General features: G+C 41.5%; 1 protein-coding gene across 3 annotated transcripts in view; it reads right to left on the reverse strand.

The window, feature by feature from the left end:
• Nucleotides 1–13,054: 13,054 nt before the first annotated feature.
• LOC136836743 (hormone receptor 4-like) overlaps nt 13,055–24,989 on the reverse strand; it is a 56,399-nt gene continuing 44,464 nt past the window's right edge. For all 3 annotated transcript variants that reach the window (XM_067101284.1, XM_067101282.1, XM_067101283.1), the window contains exon 2: nt 13,055–15,434. In XM_067101284.1, coding sequence (XP_066957385.1) covers nt 13,232–15,343 — 2,112 coding nt within the window. In that variant the 5' untranslated portion in view covers nt 15,344–15,434 and the 3' untranslated portion in view covers nt 13,055–13,231. The remainder of the gene's footprint in view (nt 15,435–24,989) is intronic.

Consider the following 24,989-nt stretch of genomic DNA (forward strand, 5'->3'; position numbering starts at 1 on the left):
TTTTTTCCTTTTAATGTCAAATGCTACTTTTTACACTGCAGGAGTTCTTGACCTGTCAGGGCCTTGTGTTAATAAATCAGACTACCTTTGAATCTGCCTCATCTACGCTTGTTATAGCATCAAGGACAGAAAAGAATATTCCAACAGTGTAGAACTAGATATAGTATCAGCACTAGTTAGTAACATCACTTGGTATTTACCAGTATAGAATTACAAGCTGTTTATTTTTTTTTTGCAATAGGTGTGTAAAGTTTTTAAGTACTGAATAAATGATGTCCAGAGCTTAAGATACAACCAAATACTGTTAAATTCACAAAAGCTCAAGTATAAAGCACATTTATACAATGATTCCTGGATTCTTGCAACATCAGTTATTCAAAACAAGTCTTAATTTTACTGAGGAATTCAGCCTCGTACAAATCAACTGAACCATTCAAAATTCAAGCAGAATCTGAATAAAGTGCTAGCTTCTGATAAAAGATTCATTGCAAAAGAATCCACCAACAATAAAAAATCTAAGGTATCGAATGACATCCAGTTACCCGTTTTCCTTAAGTGTATAAGCTAATAAACTGTCGAAGCAAACAGGGACATCACCCCCTCTGATTTTTTTTTTTTTTTACATTTCTTTCTTTGTCACCCCTTAAGGCTGAGCTTTAAAAGAAATAGCCTACATTCACTCACTTTTGGCTCACAAGTAATCAAAAGAAACCCAAGGTAACATTTACACAAGAGTGGACTTGATGTAAATAAAGTACTGTATAGTGTATCTAATAAGATCTACGGTAGTGGAGGTAAGGTAGAAAAATCTGGAATCTTACAAAACCTTGTGGTAAGCTATCCTATGACCTACTAACCTATGATATAATCATGAGACAAAACTCTACTTCACCTAGTTATTTTCAAATTGAGGTAAATAGTAAATATAAGATGTGAAATTAATGTAAAATTCACATGTTTATTAACTAATTTTATCAACTGCCTATACAATGATACTTTACCATGAAATATACATTTCTTTATAAAAAAAAAATTTAATTTAAGTACTTCTACCTTGCATGTTTTATACTTTAGCATTATTAATAAAATGTTAAGCAAAAGCATAGTACATAACATACCCTAAATGGTTTGTAAGTTAAAGTTTGGCCAATTACGATAGTTTTTTCCTAAACTCAAATTCTCCTCTCTTTTAAAATGTACCTACTTTATTTCAAAGCATAAAAACATATGGCAAATATGAGAGAGAGAGAGAGAGAGAGAGAGAGAGAGAGAGAGAGAGAGAGAGAGAGAGAGAGAGAGAGAGAGAGAGAGAGAGAGAGAGAGAGAGAGAGAGAGAGAGAGAGAGAGAGAGAGAGAGAGAGAGAGAGAGAGAGAGAGAGAGAGAGAGAGAGAGAGATATATTACCTTTAGCAATCTAACCACAAAAATCTTACTGATATCATTACATGTTATCATTACATGTTATGTTATTATTCAACAACAGCAATCTAACCATAAAATCTTGCTGACATTGTTATTATTATTCAACAAAGACCATATTCATATTGAAATTATTAACAGCACATTCAGTTAAAGCATCCTTTACTAAATTTTAATGTACTGTATTACATAATTCAAGCTACAGATCAAGACCCAAGAAGAAATGCCAAATGCCTTAAGTGATCTACAAAGCAAGCTTACATCATTATTCAACACTAGCTTATATTTTCATCCATTCCTACACCTCTGGACTAGAATGAGAAAAATTTCCATTTCTTGTGTTACAATCATTTTTTAAGAAGCACACCACCAAATGGTATTTCCAATCTAATCACAGGCCAAGTGTAATTGTACTGCAGTCAACAGGATACAAAGAAAAGTTTTGAAGGGTCAATTTTTAGCTACACCTAAAACTACTGGATTGCAGAACACTATCTTTTTGTATAAGGAAAAATAGTGCACATTTGGTTTCCTCAAGCCCAGAATACTGTATTTTCTCTTGTTCAAAAATTTTCCTTTTCTTCTTGGCAATAACTGGTCAATGCATAATTAGAAGGGAAAGTCTAGAGCTACAGATGCAGAATCCTGCACATATCCAGTGCCACAGAAAGGGATAACTGGAGCAAGCAGAAGGCAAGCTACTGAGCACAATTGTGCCAGCCTAACGGTCATACAAAACACACAAAACTTAAATCAAAGATATTTATTTCACTGTGAAAGCATGCGTCTACTTAAAGGGAGCAAATGTCACACATCTTTTTCTACAAAAACCCAAAGGAAAAAATTTTTAAAACAATTAAAGGAAAAAAAAACTATACATAAACAGCTCAATGTTTGTTAAAATATATAAAGACAAAAATACTCCACAGTTAAAGATGCCTATGAATGCAGGCCCATAAATAGGCCTCCATATGCTCAATCATTATTAAAAAACTGCATAAAAAAATAAAAAGTATCCCACTAGAAACTCCTTTCTTCCTGACCAGGACACACTGGCTGCAACAGAAAAATCAGTGGCTAAACCAGAAAGCCTACACTTCCCTAAAACTCCCATAACTGATACTAAAACAAATGGTCATATATAATGGAAGGTTCCATCATCTGCTATTCTCATGATAAACAAACAAGTGCTTTCAACAAAAATCCTCACTACACTTGCATGCCCTCACACCTGATCTATACAAAGATAGCCTAACATGTAGCAATACAGTATGCTGTTCATGTCCTTTGTTAAATTATGACCATTAAACCTGCTCTGCAAAAAGTGATGACTCCGTAATGTGCACTTTACTACAGTTATAGTAAAAGATTTCCTCAAAGTTTCAGCTTTTGTAATTAAGACCTTCTAACAACAAACAACCTATTGTACCACAAAAATTGTGACCAAACTTGATTTTGAAATTTCATATCATGAAAGAACTTTCACAAGACAAGCAATCCAATCATATGTTTAAGATTATACTGTATCATGAAAATAATACAGGAAGTAATACACTAAATTATGTAGATACAAAATGATATTTTAATGATAAAATAAAGTTTGTTCATACTTACCTGGCAGATATATATATAGCTGTATTCTCTGTTAGTCCGACAGAATTTCAAAACTTACTACACACACGAGTGGGAGATCAGTGGTTATACCCATTCCGCCGCTGGGAGGCGGGTATCAGGAACCATTCCCATTTTCTATTCAGATTTTCTAGTGCCACTGTCTCCTGAGGGGAGGTGGCGAAGCACTATGAATATATATCTGCTAGGTGGGCATGAACAAACTTTATTTTATCATTAAAATATCATTTTGTTCATGAGACTTACCTGGTCAGATATATATATAGCTGAATACCACCATTGAGTGTGGGTACAGACAGAATAGGATTTTGGAAAACACACTACATGGTAGGTGAAAGATACTTGGTTCCTTACCTGTTAGCATAGCTGATTGTGATTGCTGTCACCAAGTCCGCTCTGCTTAACTAGAGTCTCCAGCAAGGGTGTGACCTGTATAGCTGGTGTGAGTTCAGATGATCTGTCAACTGGGGCGTGACCACAATGTGTGACAAGACCATATTGACCATACAATGAGGGCAAACGGCAAAACCAACCACCTGACCAAGCCTAACTGTTAGGATAACGTTAACTAAAGCTAACGACAAAAGTCTGCCACAGGCAGTCACCCAACAACCATAAAAACACATCCAACCATTTTCTAAAGGATAGATGAGTGTCATCCCCTGCCCCCAGGAAATATCTGCAGAAACGATGGTCCTTAGCGAGAAGCAGTTCTCATATGTCGCCTTCACATCTCTCAGGTAGTGTGAGGCGTAACACAGAGTTGCTCCACAAAATGTGGCACCTAGAATGTTACTGAGTGACATATTCTTCTGAAAAGCCACTGAAGGTCGCAGAACATTTCACCTCGTGAGCATTGACTTTGGTTTAAAATCAGTGTCTTGACAGCATGAATGGGCTTTTAATCGTATCCTCAGAAAGAAAGCCAGAGCATTCTTTGACATAGGTAAGTCCGGCTTTTACGAACACCATAAACTATCTGAGGGACCTCGACTTTCCTTCGCCTTGTGGTCTAAGTAGACTTTGAGAGCCCTAACAGGGCAAAGGACTCTTCTGGCTCTTGAATTCAGGATTTCCAGCCATACCCTTGATTTTCGAAGCCTGGCCAAGGGTTAGACGGGCTTTTCATTTTTCAAGAAAAGGAAGGGCTTAAAGAACAAACTGCGTTATGCCCTTTAAAGCCTATATGTCTACTAAAGGCTTGCAGTTCACTAACCTCTTGCAGTTGCTAGAGCTGTTAGAAAATAGTCTTCCTAGTAATGTTCCTCAATGACGCAGAACAAGAGGTTCAAACGTAACTGGACATTAGGAACCGATAACAACATCCAAATTCCAAGAAGGGAGTCCTTAGTTTTCCGAGGCACCTTCGAGAGGTTTCAAGGATCTGAATAGATCGTGAAGGTCTCTGTTGTTAGACAGATCCAAGTCTCTATGCCTAAAAACAGATGATAGCATACTTCTATACCCCTTGATAGTCGAGACTGCAAGTTTCACATCACCTCAGAAATAAGAGGAAGTCTGCTATCTGATTCCACAGAGGTCGTGGGCGGGAGGAAATGCCCTTCTTTCTACACCATCTCCTAAAGACGGTCCACGATTGGTACAAATTGCTGAAGAGAGTCTTCGCTCTGGCAATAGCTTTCTGCCACTGGCTCAGAAAAACCTCACTGGCTAGCTCGACAGTCTGAATGCAGTCAGACACAGAGCCGGGAGGTTTTTGTGGTACCTCTCGAAGTGGGGTTGTCTGAGTAGATCGACTTTCATGGGCAGAGATCTCGGAAAGTTCATTAGAAGGACATGACCTCTGTGAACCATTCCTCATACAAAATGGGGCGACACGCCATCCCCCCTTCCGACGACGTGAAACTTTCTGATGACTTCTCCGATGATCCTGTACGGGGAAAGGCATGGCACGTCCATCCCCGACCAATCCTAAAAGAAGAGCGCCCACTGAGAGAGCTCCTGGTCGAGAACAGGGAGCAGTAAAGAGGAAGTCTCTTCTGCCTTGGAGGTTGCTAAGAGATCTACCAAGGACGCCCCAAAGCTTCCACAGTCCTTGACACACCTCTTTGGTGTAGGATCCATTCAAGTCGGGAGCAGTTGTCGCTGTCGATTTAGAAGATCCGCACGGACGTTTCTACGCCCGCAACAAACCTCGTGAGGATCGAATATTTCGGGCCTGGAGCCCACAGAAGGATGTCCTTTGCTAAGGTGAACAGGAACGAGAGTGAGTTCCTCCCGTTTTGGAGGCATGAAAGGGCCGGTGTTGTCCGGTTGATCTCGACAACTCGGTTCGTGATCGCCGAAGAAAAAGAAGGGCCAACTGAATCGCCCCTAATTCTTTTTGAGGTTTATGCCAGGACACCTGTTCCTCCCCTCCAGGTGCCCGGCACTTCTTCCCTCTCCCAGTGTTGCTCCCCACCCCGAGACGGATCGCCACGGGAAAACAACACTCAGGTTTTGGGTTCAAGTTTGGAGAGAAAGGCCTTCTGCCAACTTCGATGGATTGAGCCACCACCGAAGGTGATTTTACCTTGGCGAGATACTCAGAGGAAGCTTCCAGATTCTCCTTGTCGTGCCAGTTTCTGCAAGGAAGAATTGAAGCGGTCTGAGGTGCAGTCTCCCAGGAAAACAAACTTCTCCAGTGATGAAATGGTCCCAGCAGACTCATCCATTCCCTCACCGAGCATGTTTCTTTCCTCAGAAGGCTGAAACTTTTCTAAACACTGAAGTTGTCTTTCTTGAGACGGAAATGCTCGAAAGCCACTGAATCCATCTGAATCCCCAGATAAACGATGGACTGAGTCGGGTCAGATGGGACTTTCGGAAATTCACTAGAAGTCCCAGGGACTTCGCCACACAAAGTCAGGTGGAGATCCTCCAGACACCTTTTTTATTGACGGGCTCAATGAGCCAATCGGTCCAAATAAAGAGAGACTCTTATTCCTCCAAGGCGGCCATCTCGCAACATTCCTCATTAAGATCAGTGAAGATCCATAGAGCCAAAGCTGAGCCCGCTGTAAACAATTCTGAACTGGAATACCTGTCCCGCAGGACAAATCTCAGGTATTTCCTCGATAGAGGATGTAAAGGGACGTGAAAATAGGCGCCCTGAGATCGAGAGAAACCATCCAGTCGCCTGGTCTTAGGCTCCCGATCGACCGACTGGGACGCTCCATTACGAACTTTCCTTCAGAACGTAAATGGTTCAACTTGCTGGCGCCCAGAACTGGTCTCCCATCCTGACTGCTTCGAACCAGAAACAGCCTGTTGTAAAGCCCGGGATTGTAACCGAGACTTGCTCCACAGCTCTCTTCTCGAGCATTTGCTCGAGCAGGTCGTAAGAGAATCTGCTGTTTCTCCTGATGATAGGATGGCGACAGATCTATGGGATTCGTACTTAATGGAGGCAATACGAGGAATGGGATCTTGTATCCCTTCGATGACTTGAGGACCAGCTGTCCGTCTCCTCTCTCCAGGCTCTTGCAAAAGAAAGGAGCCTGGCTCCTACCAGTGTCTGAAGGTCTACGAGTCATTTCTTGTCCCTGGTCTTAGAAGGGGCTCTACCTCTGAGGACCCTCTTCCTCGAAAGGACGGTGATCTAGAGGAGGGTCCTCCACTTAAAGGGCTTCTGAATCTTGGAAGCCTGCCCAAGGGAAGAAGTCGAAGGGGCTGCAGGACGTCTAGAAGACTGGGCCAGGAGGTCTTGAGTAGCCTTCTCTTGCAATGTGGAGGCCATATCCTTGACTAAGGGTTTGGGAAAAAAGATGGCTAGAAAGCGGAGCTAACAACAATTCTGCCTTCTGAGTAGGAGAGACCACTTCGCCGTGAAGTTGCAGTAAATGGCTCTCTTCTTTAAAAGCCCCGTACAGAAATGGGCAGCCAGTTCTTCGAGCCATCTAAATCGCCTTGTCCATACAGGATAGGACACTAAACAAATCTCCCAGGCTAATGGAGTCAGGGCTACGAGCCTGCAAGTCCAGGACTCCAGGCACCAGTCCAAAAGTTAAATACTTCTAAAGACCTGAATAGGCCTTTCAGATGGTGATCGGTCTCAGATAAAGACCAGGACACCTTCGCTGAAGAAAGAGAGACCTTCTGGGAGCGTCCACAAGGCTGGCAAAATCCCTTGGGAAGAGGAAGGAACTCTCCAACCAACCTCCTCTCCTGTCTCGCACCAAATTCCTGCTTTTCCACTCAATCTCGATGGAGGCAGGGCAAAGAAGTCTTGCACTGAGCCTTCCTGGAGTCCATCCACTCCTGAACCTTGTTAAAGGCCCTCTTCAGAGAGAGACGTCAGCCATCTTCACAAAACCAGAAGACTTTTGTGACTTAGACAGGTTAGCTGCAGGGGAGGGCGAGGAGCAGAGGGTTGAAACTTGTCCCCAAACAAGTCTTTCAGCAGCCTAGTTAAGACTTGGTAGTCTGCAGAAGCTGAAGAAGAAGAGGACTGATCCTCAACTGCAGGATCCGAAGCGCAAGAAAGCTCTCCTTCTTCCACAGGAGCAACTGAAGGGCAGGAGAAGAACCGGGAGAAGTCCTTGCAGACCAACATGCAAAGGACTTCTGCTTGGAAGAAGTCCGAGAGGGGTCGCTGAAAGTCTCGAGGCAGAAGAGTCAAATGAGAGTCTCGACGGCGGCCGCGACGAATCCCGGCGAGCTTCTTGACGGAACGATCCGGCGAGTCCTGGAGAGCGAGCAGCCAGGGAGGCGCCATGCTCGCAAAGCAAGAGGCGTCATGCTGAGCAGCAAGGAGGCGTCTTGGCGAACTGCAAGGGGGGCGCCTGTCGAGCAGCCAGGGAGGCGTCATGACGAGCAGCAAGGGAGGCGTCATGTCGAGCAGCAAGGAGGCGTCATGTCGAGCAGCAGGGAGCCGCCCTGCCCGAGCAGCATGAGAAGCGCCACGCTTAGCAGCATGAAGCGTCATGACGAGAAACAAGAGGGTCGTCAGGTAACGAGGGGCGTCAAGCCTGGCAGCATGAAGCGCATCAGAAAGCGGGAAATTGCGATCCCTGCCGACCACCAAGCGCTGAGCAACAGGACTTCTAGCGGGCGGCGAAGCATGAGACGACGACTTAACGTGGAGAAGGAGAAGGGAAGGTTTAGACCTCTTGATCGGCAGCGGGAATCCTTCCGGACGGCGACACGCATCAGTCTCCTTCTGGGCCATTAACGAAGCCAATTGCTCCTGCATGCCTAGGAGCAGCTTACGAGCAGGGAGAAGATTCCTCCTCAGGAGAAGGGACTGATCCTATGAGAAGAAGAGGGCGAGGGACGCCTTCTTCCTTCTCACAGGAAGCAACAGCCTTCTTTCTGGAGCGAAAGCGGAGGCGCTCAAAAGCGTCATCGTCCGATGCGCCCTGGTCCTCTTCTGCGTGTGGATGGCTCAAAATCCTCCGAAAGAGCCAAGAGCGCCACGAAAGCGGGGCGTGCGCCCTCTTGCGGATGGCGTCAAAATCCTCCGAGAAGAGCGAAGAGCGTCACGAGAAAAGGGGACGTGGCGCCCTTCTTTGAAGCTTCTCTTCAAAGGGGCAGAATCCTGAGATTTCCATTCCCGGCGGGAGGAGGAATCGGGAAGAGAAGCAATCTCAAGGATTCGTGCCGAGCGATCGCATCCAGCAGCCTGGGAAGCGTCATCAGGACATGCGAAGGGACGCCAGATCGGTGGGGGTCTGGCGTAACCCTCTTGCGGCTTTCGACTTGCCCACTCCCTGAGTCCTGGGAGTCCGACAGAGGTCTAGACCTAGAGGCGTTAGACGGCCGATCTGACGCCCCCTCCACAACACAAGGGGACGGACACTATCACTGCACTTCACAGCACTTTGAAGAGCGAGCATATTAGCTTCCAGGTACGAATGGAAGACATAATAATCGCAGGGCATCACCATCCCGTAGACACAACCCCAGGGTTGGGGGCAACACCACAGGGTTAGGAAGAGCTACGTCTACAGGAGGGTTAACAGGTGAAAACACACTACCCTGACTCCTACCACTTCTGGAGGAAGACCTCCTGATCCTATCTCGCCTAGCTTTCACATAAGAATCATAAGTCCTCCAACTAGCATCAGACAAAGATTCACACTCCTTGCATCGGTCATTCAACAAACAAACATGTCCTCTACAACCCGAAAGCATACAGTGTGAGGATCTACGAAATTTTCGGCAGCCCAGTCACCTGTAAGGTGATCTTGCACACGGCAAACTCGATAACTAGAAGAACTAGATTCAGACATCTTAATCCCAGGAAAACAAAGCCAAATCCAAAACAAACCACAATAGCGTATGCCTAGCCACAAGTCCAAGTCAAAAACCAAAAATCAAACAAATACTCAAGTGACAACCAAGTTTATCCGAAATCCAAGACGGAGGTACTGAAAACAAGTGTTGACAGTACCGTGACAGAGAAAATCTGAATAGAAAATGGAATGGTTCCTGATACCGCCTCCCAGCGGCGGAATGGGTACTAACCACCTGATCTCCCACGTGTCGTAAGTTTTGAAATTCTGTCGGACTAACAGAGAATACAGCTATATATATATCTGACAGGTAAGTCTCATGAACAAAACTAAACTCAAAACTTTTAGCTTTGCTTGATATATTGTGCCATGTACCCTCAAACTTGCATTCTGCATACATACTCTACAAAAGTGGAATTCAATCAATGTTCACATGAACACCTATCCAAATAAACAACAAAGCTGACATGAAAAGATGTAAAATATACCACAGCTACAACCCACACATAACAAACACAAAAGACTACTAAAATACTAAAAATTTTCAAGATAATAAAAAACTGAAGTCTTTTATATGGGATACCTTTTCCTCAAGAGGAGGAAGCCATTGCCATAGTGGTGGACTCCACAAAGAGAGATGGGAGAGGAAAATTTTTCTGTGCAAATCAAATTTTCCAGAAAGGCCCAGAGATGCTGCTCTCCAGGAATGCCAAGAGAAGGACAAAATATCTTAAGCAGCTCCTTTCTCTTCTGGGGATGCCTCAAAGCAGATAAAATATGAGCCAGAGATGAAGGAACTGAAGTAAGAAGTGGGGATGGCAGGAAAAGACATTATGCAAACACCATGTACAGAAAAAAAGTCAAGTCAACCATTACTGTATCTGATCCTTGGACAAGGCATGTGTAGAACAGGCTAAAAATGTCTCCATAGAAGTGGCAGGGGTCAAGGTCAAGGCAAGCATAAAACAGGAAACTGCAGGTGAGAAAGAGGTGTATTGCTCTTGGAAGACATTGATAAACCCTTTGCCTTCTTCCTCACTGATCTAGACGCATTCAATTAGTTAGGGGACCCAGAGACACTGGATTAATTTCAAAGACAGTGTACACTCCTGACCTCAGCATGCCATACAAGAATGAGGGTCAATCATCACAGCAAACATAAACCTAGCATATACTTGTTCACACACGGGACATCTTCACAGATCATCCTTTCTAGGGGAAGAATTCTCAAGCAACATCATTCTAACCATTATTTCAATATGAACAATCCCCAAACAAGCCAAAGTTGTTAATAATTCAAACTAAGAATCACTTGAATGCAAAGCTCCCACAACAGGAGAGTGTATGCACAGCAAAGCAGCCAAAGAATAAATGGTTTACTGAGTGTGGTTGGGCCCCAACCATATGCTCATTCAAAAGCTGATAGTTAACTAATTTGCTACAAGGCTTCAATGACCAAGCTAGTTTTTGCCAAAGGTATTCCATACAAAAGACTTCAGGCATGTAATCTCATCAGTACATGTAGATTTTACCCTTAAATGTCCCACACATCTCGAGGAGTCTTTAAAGTCTTGTAATATAAAACATTATGCCATCTTTTTGGCCCTTAATCTTTTGCAACAGCTTAGTTTGAAAGTTTAAATTACATAGAGCATTTGATTTTCTTTCACAGGTACAGAAAAAAAGCTAAATTTCTATTGTTGTTGTTCTCTGCAAATTTTTCAAAGCAGGTACCATTTATTTCTGGGTTAAACGACACCCTCTTTCCTTCCCCCATTATTTTCATTCCACTTACAGAGATCTACAAAACACTCAGAGGCTCCTACAAACAATATGAACACTAGGCATACGAAATCACCTGTTAAACCTTCAACAAACAGAGCAGTCAAGACAGCATAAAGTTACATCCTTCCATCTTTGTTACCAAACACCTCCCAGCTTGGAAAAGATATGTAGCTAACCACATGACATGAAACATGCCAAAGATGACACATCTCAAAACTTGTACATACCTAGCTAACAGAAGAAGTGATTACTGTTCATCCTAAAATGGCAGTAACAGCTATGACTCATAAAAAAATTAATCTGCTTACAAAAATGGTTATATACAAAAAGTCGGTTTCATCACAAGTTCATAACGAAGACTTCATGATGTGCGAGAGAAAGAATGAGTTACAGTATATACTGCAATTCTAAATTGAACTCTTTCACAGAAAAACTTTCAATTGCAATTTCAATTTCAACAGCAACACATTTGAAGCTGCTTGGTTTCAGTAATGTATATCTTATGTCTGTGCTTGCTTCTTATTAACCTTTTGAGACTGATGTGCAGCACTTGAGATTCTGAAGACACCACAAATTTTTTTTTCTTTAAATTAATTGTAAATATTTTGACATTAGGTAACAATGGGATAATGTCTGGAGAATGCTGGCTGATGGTTTAACTCAATCTTCCCCAAATTCTAAAAGGAGAGGTATGAAAACTTTGGACTGTTCTTCCGTACAATCTTTTATGCGATAACAGGTATAAACTGCTATTATATATACTGTACCTGTATGACAATGAAAATGAAATTTATCGTACTATTTCATGGAGAAAAAGGAATTGTTATTTCAATTTACATTTTTTTGGATAATAATTAAAAGTAAGGTTACCAACACTCTCTGCTAACTTTGGGTCATTCTAAGATTATATCTTGTTTTTAATACACAGACTACAAAATGTACAACTATTCAGCTTCAAACTAAACAAATAAACAGCATTGCAGTATATTATTAAAAATAAATTCCAAGTAAATCCAAGTTAATGGTAACACGAAATGGAATGGAATGCAGAATTTAGGCCAAAGGCCAAGCACTGGGACCTATGTGGTCATTCAGCATTCAAACAGAAATTGAGAGTAGAAAGGTTTGAAAGGTGTAACAGGAGGAAAACCTCGCAGTTGCACTATGAAACAATTGTTAGGAGAGGGCGGATAGCAAGAAGGAAGAAAGAATATGAACAGAGGGACAGTCAAAAGAATGAAAGGGGTTGCAGCTAGGGGCCGAAGGGATGCTGCAAAGAACCTTAAGTAATGCCTACAGAGCACCACGTGAGGTGTACTGACAGCACTAACCCCCTACAGGGGGGTAACATGAAATGATCTGGAAGGTCATACACTACAGCCTCAGATGAGTTTGGGACCCCCAGGGATCTCACAGGGTTAACACTGGCTAAATTACTATACTGTGCACCAGACTTTCATATTAAATTTTAAAAAGTTGGCCAGCTAGGAGTTAGAGCACATTCATGCAGTCACCATTGAAAAGTATGATCCCCAAACATAAACAAATATATATAAAAGCAATCACTATACATTACAATACTACAACTACTGCGCTAAATACAATCATATATACAAAGGTCCTAAGGAAAAAGGTGCAGCTGACTGGAGATGAAAAAATACTGAAATTACCTCAATAAAAACCTATCAACTTTACCTGTGTCAGATGGGAAAGTAATATCCTCTCTTCTGAGATCATCATCACTGTCATAATCATCCAAGGGTCGTCGGCGTAACTCTTCGGATCCAGAGCTGAGTCCAGCAGAGCCTGATTGTCCACTAACAGGCGTCATGGCAAAACTGCCCGGAGGTGTCACGTGGTTAGGTGGTGTGACAGTTCTATATGTGGCAGCCACCATGGGGTAGGTAGGACCAGTGGGCATCGGGTGAGGGGGAGCAGCAGGGGACTCCTGGAAGCCTGCTGGAAGATAACCACTTGGCTTAAGGGAACTATAATGATGAGACGCAGCAGACATCACTGCTGTCTGCCCATGAGGTTCTAGGTCTTCCCACCATGGGGGCTGCAACAACCTCATATGGGGTCGCAGAAGCCAGTGGTCATGGCTACTGGCCTCTCCACTAATGCGCACTAAGTACTGAGTAGTGCCAGAGCCTTGGCGTTCATACACTACACCTTCCACGAACATTTGTTGCTCTTTGTCCAGTCTCACTACAACATGCACCCTCGACTAACTGTTTTGCAGATGGCACTGCGTCACTTATCACATCAAATTTTGTAGTTGAAGTAAAAACATTAGTATACCAAATTTCACTGGTGGGATCAGCGTCAATCCTAACTAGTAAATCACAGCCATTCTTAACACTGCAAATAACTGCAGGGTAATAATGCTGACCACGCTTGGCTAAAACCCGATGCCCTTTCCATTCACCCAATTCTACAGGTGCTCTGGTAATACCCTGCTGTGAGGACCACATCTCTGGAGTTCGAGGCACTTCTCCACCTTCTCTTGTTTCCCCAGGGATATGGTGGGAAGGGAGAGTTGCTTGGGCCGCTGCATCAACCACACTCTTATAACTGGGATATTCCTTTGGCTGGGAAAACTCTACTTTGGAATTGGGTGACTGTGTGGGACGACCTGAGGGGCCTTGTTGCTGAGAATTGGAATGAGAGTGAGCCATTGGAGGAACCAAGTGAGATGGGACATGCACTGTATGATGGCCAGATCCACTAAGCTGGTGTGGCATTTGAGATGACGGCAAAGGCTGCGGAAGAGATGGTTGGCGTTGCATTTGTTGCTGCTGTGGTGGCTGATTTTGCTGTTGCTGCTGCTGCTGTTGTATGTGAATCTGATGAAGCTGATGTTGCTGCTGTTGCTGTTCATGCTGCTGGTGATGTTGCTGTTGCTGATGATGATGTTGTTGGAGGACCTGTTGCTGCTGAATTTGATGCTGAATTTTCTGCCTTTGCTGTTGCTGTTGTTGCTGCTGTTGCTGCTGCTGTTGTTGATGTTGTAACTGCAACTGTTGTGAGCTTTGCTGATACTGTGGGATAGTTACTAAAGTAGCCTGATGGGGATGAATGATGTGCGTTGATGCTGTGGCAGTATGAGAGGTGGGCAGGGCTTGAGGAGCAGGCACAAGTTTTATTTGGTTGTTTGTCTGAGGCAGTGACTGAGGCTGTACAGTTAACACTTGAGGAGCCATAGGATTATGACTGACCAAGTGTGTCATGGGATGGTTTCCACTACCCCTCATGTCAAGGGGCTGACTGGGAAGCGTACATTCAATCTTGCTTTTTTCCTGGATATTAATAATGTTACCACTCCCATTATTACTACTGCCATTCCCAATACCATCGCTAATCATGTTAACTCGTAAATCTTGTGGATTGTCTGATACACTTATGATGGTAGATGGTGCTGACAAAGAGGAACTTCTCTCAACCACAGGAGGAGGAGCTAAGGGGTTTCTTTCTGATGGAGGCAGCACCAACGGACTTCTGCCATTAACTGGCATCAAAGAATTCCTGGCAGTGGTGGTAGTTGTAGTGATAATAGGATTTTTTGCAACTGAAGACATTGATGATACAGAAGTCTGAGCTAAACTTGAAGCTGGTGTTGTCCCAATTGATAAGGATGGTGATATTCCCGTTGCACTGTTGGTGACAGCATTATTAGGATTTTTTCCCATGAGAGGTTTCGGAGGCTCCTGCATGTCCTCAAGCTCTGATGGATCGAATTTTCGTTTTTTTGGCAACTTACAAACATCATGGACTGGTTGCGACCTCTCTTCCCTTGCAGAAGAGGGAGTGCCACCACCACTTGCAGACGTTGTTGTCACACTCCTGTTGGCACTCACAGGCTGAGCACGGCTTACAGTTGCCGCTGGCATGGTGGTGACCGCACCTGTGCTACCTCTACTACTTACAGCATGACCATCACCCTGAGCTGGTGAGGAAGATCCTCTGTCATGGCTGCTATTGCCTGACTCAAGGCCACCATCACTACCTGGTGAGTCATCTTTTCCTCCTCCTCCACCTCCACCCCCTCTCACGGATTCTGGTTGGGCATCTTCTTTGCTGTGTTTGCCATGAGATGAACTATTACTGCTACTACTTCCAGAAGTAGTTGCATGTACGGATGAAGCTTGGCTAGTGGCAGGCACTGGTAGGTCACTCTCCCGGCGGGAGTTGGGTCGAGCTCCCCGGCCAGTGTTACCCGTAGCCTTGGACTCTGCTGTGCGTTTGGCTCGGTTGCCTCCGCGCCTATTCATCCTGTCGGTCAGCCATAGTTAGGATGGGGAGGACCACTGGTGGCTCACCAGTCCACCAGCCAACCTTCATGCCAGATGCCCTCACACAATTCTGCAAAGAAGAAAAAAACACAGTATTAATAAATCCAATAGGCCTATTCATATTATATAACTACAATACAACAGAGTTTGTAAGCAAAATAACAAGTCTGTCATAGCTAAAAGTTAGTTTACACTGCATTCTGCAGTATACGTTATTACCCCCGGCTACTAAATTCTTTTAATCAGGCCATTTACAAATAATCATCTCAAAATTAGGCAGGCATATAAAACTACAGTATAATTATAAATCTTTCAAAGAAAATTTTCAATACTAATTTCTGAATATGTTAATCCACTACTTGACTTAAATTGACAATAACTTATCAATAAAGTACCTTTGATCTAAACATAACAAAACTAGGCTATGTCAATTTAAAAAGGAAATCTTCAAAAGCATAAGTTAAAAATTTTGCAAAAATACTATGGATGACAAAAAAGATTACACTTGAAAACATACTCCTGCTGGGAACAGTGCTCTCAAATTTAGGGAGGTAATGAATCTCTTTCACGTCTCCGTAGGACTGCATGAAATGCTGTCTAAAAATGACCATACCAACATCTCTTCTCGCGATACCCAAGTACAGTACTTAGTTTCATCATAAACCAATTTATCATAAGTTATAATGCATTGCCTTTTTCCTTAGACATGCAATCTCCCAGTCTAACTGGAATTGTATCCGTCATGTTCCAGAAAATCCTCACTGTTCTGTGGAGCTTTATGAAGTCTGTATCTCCAGTTTGTCAAGACTACCTTCTCCAGCAGCAGGGCCGCGTTGCCTGACATTTCCTTTCTGCAGGCTGCTATGACTACAGTTGCTGTCTTTCTCCTTCTGTTGATTCACTCTGGGATTTTTCATTTTGCCTTTACCTTTTGAATTTCTGCTTTTAGGGTTTAGTACTGTAAACTGAGCTTGTGACAAGTGGTTCTGCTTTTTATTGGTTTTACTTGCAAGCTTGTTAATTCCTTTATTGTGTCATAGTACTTTAATACTCAAAAACCCTTTGTTATGTTTAACTGCAAAGGTATATTATTTCTTGGTCTCTTTTTCACATAGTTCAGCTTCATTTTCTAGTAAATTTGGAACTTTTATTTTGTGGTGATTTCTTTCTGGGCCAGTGTTGAACACTAAATGTTCTATGGTATGCTGGCCCTAGTGCTGTTGTCAAGGATAACTGATAACTTTAAGTGTATGTGTCAATGTGCTTCAGCAGACTTGTCAAGGTCTTCTTGGTCAGGCTTCTAGCTCATTCAGGTCTTCCTTTAATCTTGATCCACATCTTCTGTGTCATCTTGTAGCAGCCTGATATATTCCCTATGGCAAATATAAAAAAAAAAATTGCCACAACTGTTATCAGGAGCAATGGTATCTCTGTTTGGACATAGCTGTGTATGCATTGCTCATCAAAGATTAGTGCCAGATCAACTTCAAGCTCCTTGGGCTCTGGGTAACCCAAACCTCCTTTACTAATATATAACTCCAGTTTAGCAATGTCATCTACTATCTGTCACAATGGGATCTGCTTCCTCTGTGCTGTACAGCTAGAAATCCAGCCACCAGTTCTAGCAAGGGAATTTTTTCTTGCTGTGACTCAGCGTGCAGGCCACCATCTCGGCCTCTCACTTTCAAGTGACTGCCACCTTAAACAGAGCTCATTTCTCCATTGGCTTGCAAAACGTTAGCTCTCTTTGCTTCTCTACTCCACGGCATGACATCCCAACACTACCTGTCTCAACAACTTTCCTTCCACAGTCAACCAACCAACCAAATCTCAAGCAAGCAACTTTGTTACTCCTTTTCCTGGATCATCTGTGACTCCTTCATCTTTTGATATATAAGACTATGATAACTCTATTGTTTTGGCACTCCTGTCTTGACTTTACCTGGCAGCAATGTCAGTTCACTCAGAGTTGTGATATCTGATCAAATCTTTTATCAGTGAACTGTGTGTGGTCAGGACTCAAGTTGTCTCTCTCCTGCTGCTGACCACTGAATAAGATTGACCATCTTCCCTTGCTGGATTGGCCCTGGGTAACAAACGTGGCCCAAGCTGTCCATCCAGTCTTCTCAAACACTGACATCCATACCACAGTTAGAGGATATCTTGGAGTCTGAACTGAATGATTGTCCTTTTCTGTCTTCATTCTTCCCTCTTTACTGACAGCAGAAGCAGGTTCATACACCACCTCAATGTGGGATTCACAAGTCACACTTGAAGTAATCCTCTTCCTATGAACCAGAAAGTAGAGACTGGTGCATACTCATTTGGTTGGGGCATACATGCCTCTTGCAGATAGTGTGAATGCAGCTGCTCCAGGCCCCATGATGTCCCTGGGGACTGCCCAACTTGACTGACAGATGGCTTCCATCTCCATCAAGACTATCAACTAGTTCCTTGCTAGTGAACAGAGCCAGGGAGTTGGTACAAAGTCCATCATTTCTTCTGCATGCTCCTCAAATAATGTCTCTCCCTTTACTTTGAGCAAAAGGGTAGAGGTTTTGTCTCCTATGGTCCATCCAGCAGACACCACTGCTGGAAGAACCTGATATCTTCTGCTCAGGGTGTTCACCACTATAATGAATATCATCAGACATTCCTTCATCTGCTCGTAAGAAGATATAAATACTGTAGATGTAACACCAACAGGGAACTGAATCCTTAAAATCAACCTAAAAGCTTCACAAAATTTTTGGCACGGCATGAAAAACAAGGAAATGACAAGCAACCAAAAATGGCCTCTCCTACCGATGGCAAAACTCAATCAGTATCAATCCAAAATTAATTTTTGGACAATTTGCAACCATCCTTGCAAAAAATGGATAAGCACACCTGAATGCCCCTTGCCCCTCAGTGAGCAGTGAATGTATGTGAAATTACCAGGGATTAGGGCCCTGAGCCCAGGGTACATGAACCAGCTTCATTTTAGCTTTATAACATCAAATGCACAAAAGCCACTGTCTAACCGGAAATCAGTGAGCAAAAGATTACTACTGGCAATATTTACACTAAAACAGTGCAATATCATTATCACAGTAGCCTATGCTATACACCAATAAATGAATTCTTCAGAAAAATAATAGGAATTTTATACAGAAAACTGTATAATGTCCCAGAAGACAACCGGAAACATATGACAATTGTTGTTGAGGAATGAAAAATTTGGTAAGAACAATGAAGGATGCAATGAACAAGAAAAGCCTGGGAGAGTCTACAAACAAGCTAGAGTGCAATTTCTTAGTTTTTGTGCTGCAAATAATTTGGTAATTGGAGTAAAAAAAAACAACATCCATAAAACACATAAAATCTCCACATTACAATCATACTCGTATAAAGCAAAAAAGTTTATACAATCAATAATCATGAGAATAACGAACTAAAGGAATATTAAAGGAATGTTAAATCAGAGTTGCAGTTCCAGAAATTATGATAGAGCAGATAAACAATGAGGGGTAGTTTACCATTAGGAATTTACATCAATTTAATGGTATCGTACAGTATACAGGGATATGATGAAACTAGATGGAAACCTTAGATATCAGATGGGACCTGGGATTCAATATAGAAAGGACAAAGTAAATGGTGCTTATAGTCAAATCTCAAGGTGGAGTTCAAGAATCCACAGCAGAATAGGCTAAGTACAAATGTACAGATGGTGACTTTTAACAAATGTCAAGATAAACAGGCTAAAGTTGTTGGCAGAGCCATGTATTCAGGAAGCGGTACTGAATTATTTATGAAATGGTTAGCGGGAGAAAAGAAAAGAGGAAATTACCTGTCGAAAGTAAGAATGGGTCAATAATAACAGCACAAGAAGAAAAAAGAAAATGGTATGCGGAACATTTCGAGATATGAGGGGGGGGGTAAATCTGACTGATAAACCAAAAGCAGAGGAAGACCTGAAAGTACTGATGATGAAGTGGATCAGTAATACAATACTTAAATGGAAAAATCCAAGTTGTGATGGAATCATTGCAGTAATGATTTTAGTTGACACTGGATTGACACCTCAAATACTAAGCTAGATTGCTTAGCAGACCATGGAACATGGCAACTAAGTATGACGACTGGGAGCTGGTAGTCATAGCAAAGGTACCAAAGACAGATGACCTGGCTGAATATGGTAATTATTTGAGGCATCGCACTTTTTTCATTTACAAAGAAGACATTTTGTACCATTATTATCAGTATAATTGGAGAAATAAATTTATAAAATACTTAAAGATATGAATAGTATGGTTTTAGAAAAGCCAGGATTTGCCAAGATCAAATACCGGTATTTGTTTTTAAACATACAGTACTGTGAAGAAGTGTATGGAATTTAAAAATCTCTTCTGATGGCATGTTCACTAACATTAGAAAGCTGACAGACCCCACAAGATTTACAAACTTAACAGAATGTATCACAAATGTAAGGAGACAGAACTCAAAATAAATCTAAGAAAAACAAAAGTAAAGAGAACAGTATACGCACTGTATGCACAAAGGAATGAAATAACCTTAGATGAGAATAAGTTATATTTTTCATTTATTTAGGAACAATGATGTCTAGTACAAGCTCTTTGAGTTGGAATTTAGTGACTAAAATAAGACAAGTCAAATAGTAGGCCAGCCAAATATGATTTTGAACTGAAATACATTGACAAATCATGCAAAACTAAGATTATCCATAGATCTAGTAGTAACCGTGTAGTTTTATGGACATGAATTACAGTATGACAATGAAACTATACACAAGGATTTTTGTCAATTTGAACAAACTGTAAAACTTCGTGGAAACTATTAGGAGTCTGATGACAAGACGGAGATGACATCATCAGAGACATTATAGAAGTTCCACATGTAGATGAGCCAATGTTGAAAGGAAGATGGGGATAGACTGGACATTTCCTTTGCAAAACTTCATGAAAAAAAGGTATGTGATACTCAAGTCAGCCTGACAAAAGGCACCAAAATACTGTAGTTGAAAGGCCCATAGGCCATGTACTTGGATGAGAATTATGAGAAGGGATTTGCAAGTCACACACAAGATGGGATTTGCAAGTTACACACAACTTCCATCATTTATTATCAAATACATGGACACTTCAAATGAAATGAAAAAAAAAAAAGACCAATAGAGTATTATAAAATACTGGTGCTTAACCGATTTTATTCAGATCTTTGCCAGTTGAATGGAGAAATATGAAGAAAAAATAATCTAATTCCACAGTAAGCATCAGGATTACATCCTGATAATTCTATTTTCCAGTGAAAACACAGAACAGCAAAGCCGTGAAATGAGTGAATAGCTCCATCACACATCACTGTTCACAGTATGTATGTAACTTGGTTGCCTCAGCAAGACCAAATGTTAGTAAATTTCTAAATTACGGTAATGACTATCACACTTAAGCCTCTCACTCACAAACCTTGTTAAGATCTATAGAGTCTATAAAATGATAGTTGCTACTGGGTATCCAGTCCCACTTCTAAGCTGAATTACCTCTTTCAATGGCAAGATAAAATAAGACAGCTTCTGAAAACCTAAACACTCAGATGTGTGCCTTTCCTTTCAAGAGGGAGGTCCTTTAACCTTTGACCAAACAGCCTTAAACAATGATAAGTGAAACTGCATCATAGCAAAGAGGCTTTCAGGTTTGCACCTTGCTGAAGGGTTATCTGGAAGTAGCTACCATACAAGGTACAGGCAGTTGTCAGTTATCAGCGGGGGTTCCGTCCCCGATAACTGAAAATCTGCGATAACAGCCCTTATTCGCGGCGCTGTTAAGTGGGGACTGGTACCGATAAGTGGAGATCAGAGCATACCGGTGCCGAAAACCCAGTTATCGTCGCCGCTAGACAAGCGCCGTAAAACCGGATCGCCGATAACCAGGGACTGCCTGGTAAATGCATTGCTTTCAAAATGACCACCAACCTCACCAACTTGTCACTGCTATCCATGGGCAACACATCACTCTGTGGCAGACCTCCAAAAAAGCATAGAGTTGGTAACGGCTGTGAACCTAATACTCTCTATCTAGACAAGGAATCTTCTCTTCTCTCTCTTCCAAAAGGCACTCATAAAGGATTACCGAGCAAAATTACATACCAGTCAAATGCTAACACCAATGTATAGTGCAATATGTATAGTCATGTTACAGGGCAAAAGATAAATAAATTTGGAATTAAGGATTGAATACAACTATTTCTTGTTCTACATTCTAAATTTATAAAAATGCCTGAATCTACCAGGCAATATTAAGGAAATTTTCTTCAGTTGTTTGGGTGGTATCTCACCAGAATTCAGTATTTTCCATGAGGTAAAATCTCAGTCTAAGTGTTTGTAGACCCTCTTCTGACATCTTATTAGAGGTCCACATTTATAATACATTATTTCATCCTTTTCTATGCAGGAAATGTGCCAGCATAAAATGTTGGATGGTTTCACTCTTTGTTGATATGGGGATGCCACCCTTCAACATCACTAGGCTACTAGTGCACAAAAATCAAATGAAAGCCCTCAACGAGATTTTCAGAAATGTTATGCTGTCAATCTACTGTCTATCGATATATCCTACCAAGTCAGCCAATCAACCTGATGTTCTTTGAAAGAGTCAATGAATCCCGCAGGATAGACAGGTAATGCCACACAACACTACCTTAGCGATGATACTCTCCACAGAGTTATAGATCTTGAATTTTACTCCATAATGCTTGGTTAAAATGGCATAGGCTATGTATCAGTGTAGCCTGGCATGCCAATGGAAAATGTTTTTTTACACAGCTTGCCCGTCACCTACTTCATAACCCTCTGCAAGGGAGTTCATTGTGGGTTAGCTTGGCAACTGGCCTAACAAAGCATGGAAAAATGTTATATATCAAACTTAACTCCATCCCTACAGAAGTTTAACTTTTGCAAAATTCAGAAACACGATACTGTATTCAATATGAAACTACAGATTTTAGAAAGACGACTCATTGTCTAGTTAGGGATTCTTAGGTTATACCAAACTGTCACCCTTTAGTCTTGTGGTAGGACCAAAAGTATTGTAAACAGCAATGGGTCAATACAGGCAATATGTCATCCTGTTACCACCATGCTTTTATTGAAGCTCTGAAACCATAATGTTTATCCCCAAGTCCAAAAGCAGTTAAAACAGAATAGTAATTAAACATCACGCATATATCTAGGAACAAGGTTTAGATGTAAATATATCTGGCTAAGATATAAAGCTTAATAACAACATCCTATAAGGAAAAATATGGTACATAAAAATTTTTTTTGAAATATGAAAATTAATGTTCTTACACTTACATTTCACAAAATTCAGTAACAAAAATGAACTGTTCTAGTATGAACAAGAAGCAGATATTAAAGATCTGTTTAAGTGCCTAGTCATATAAATTTCAACAGTATCAACATATATCTGTAGAGAGCCAGGCCATGTGACAAAAATAAACACTGAAACAGAACAACGAAAAATGTACATGTATAACAAATCTGTAACTCCCAACAAACCCTGCTACAACAAACTGAGCAATAAACCATAACAGAACTGATATCTTTTATAGTATGGTTTATAGAAAGGCATAAACCCTGTAAAACAGGAAAGGACCATATAGCCTAAGTATTAAATCAAAAGTAGCAATACTGACAGCACAAGATACATGTATGTCAGGTCTTTATAAAACAAGATAAATAGGCTAATACCTTTTACTAATTAACTCTCTTCAAACACATTATTCCACTAGCCCGTGTTTTGTATTAAGCATTAGCTTTTTAGCTTTACTGTATTTACATTACCATATTCCTTGTACTGGCATAAGGACCAGCAAGGGGGCTTGCTCCCTTAGCTGCCAGTATAACATACTAAACACCTTAAGATCCTTCAAGAAATATGTGAGTATATCAAAACAATGTAGTCTAAAAATAGTCCGGCTGGACCCTATAAAAACTGCAGAAATACAATCAACTATGCTATACTCAAAAGTTCCACAGAATCTACTTCCCTTTAAACATCTACTTTCACATCTTGAGCCAATATAGCCCAATGTCGGAACTGGGTAAGGGCAAATAGCCTATCTATTATAAGTTCACATAAGTTGACACAGGATAGGCCGAGTAGCATAGCGTATTTTCAGACAAAATCATCTCATCAAAATGAGCCTATCCTCAATCTATATTATATACTGTGAGGGTTGGGGAATGGTTAGCAGCAAGATAATGACCAAGAAAACTGCATATTTATAAAAAACTGGATACTTTCCGAGTTATTTTACTCAACCTAATCATCCAAATAGCTTCCTTTTTCTCATCATACTTTCCATTATTAAGATAAATTCAGCACAATTCATAAGTGGAGCTATTCCAGCTTCAACTCTCACATTAGAAAAGCCAGAATACAGGGTTGTTCATGAACATGGCCTCATTTATGCTAAAATCAGCTCAATAGCCTACCTTTGGGGTGGACTTAACCTAATCAAACAGCAGTACTGTCTAAGTGTTGCTAGGCTACAGGCTCAGTCTTCGTAAGAAGGCTAAGCCTGAAACTTTTTCGAAGACTTAAAAACTGAGCTAACCACACTTGAACTGAATTAGCCGACCATAATTAAGACATGAGGTATCTCACAACCTTGAGGTAAGGAATATGTGTACAATGCTAAGGGGGAGACAGTGGGTGACCCTTGCCCATTACAACCCCGTATATGATGAAATGAATTCCTTCAAAGATTTGTGGTGTTTTGGGTAAGCTCTTCCATCCTAGCCAGGTAAAACCTTGAAACCCTTGATTAGGTTAGGTTAGATTATTGTTGGGAAGTTTTGATAAGAAAGGTGAAAATCCTTCTTTGGCCAGGTAACACTAACGAAGGAAAGAGTTTGGATGCATCCCTGAAATTGTTCGTGACATCTTGGTGCTTTATAATGTGTTCGGTGATTTAAAATGCTTATGCATTTCTTCTAATGCAATTCACTTACTTGGTTCCCCAAATTTTACCCTGGCACTTTTACAACTATTGTACATAGGACGCTGTGGGCAAAAACCATTGGTTTGCACCAACAACTTAAATGGTCAATATCAGGTAGGTTTGCAATAGAGTAAGCAGTCAGAAAATGTCTTACGTGTTTGGAGAAGAATTTCAGCATCTCATTAGGTATTATCAATTAGGCTAATTCAACTTTTGCCAAATACAGTCTACAACTGAATCCCAGTCTAACCTACGGTGGCATAGGACTGACCCACAACAGATATTCTAAACTTAAAACTTGGCTTGCCGTCATTCGACGAGGAAATACACATTCCGATCGAAAGGCATCGAAAAGCACACAGCTTTTACAATCAGAAGCACTGGCGATCATTCACTTCAACAGGCCCATGGCCAGGACAGTAGCCGATGAAAAATGACATAAGAGGCCTACGCAACGTACCTACACTGCACAAAAATAATACTCTATTTGATTGGGTTTTCCAAAAACGCTACAGGAATATCCCCAAAACGAAATGCATTTCCTATGACTATAAAGATCCAAGCCACCAAGAATGGATTTTAAATGAAGCAGGGCATTGCTATGGCCATCCTAAGTAGC

This window comes from Macrobrachium rosenbergii, chromosome 56 (genome assembly GCF_040412425.1).
Source record: "Macrobrachium rosenbergii isolate ZJJX-2024 chromosome 56, ASM4041242v1, whole genome shotgun sequence".
Lineage (NCBI taxonomy): Eukaryota > Metazoa > Arthropoda > Malacostraca > Decapoda > Palaemonidae > Macrobrachium > Macrobrachium rosenbergii.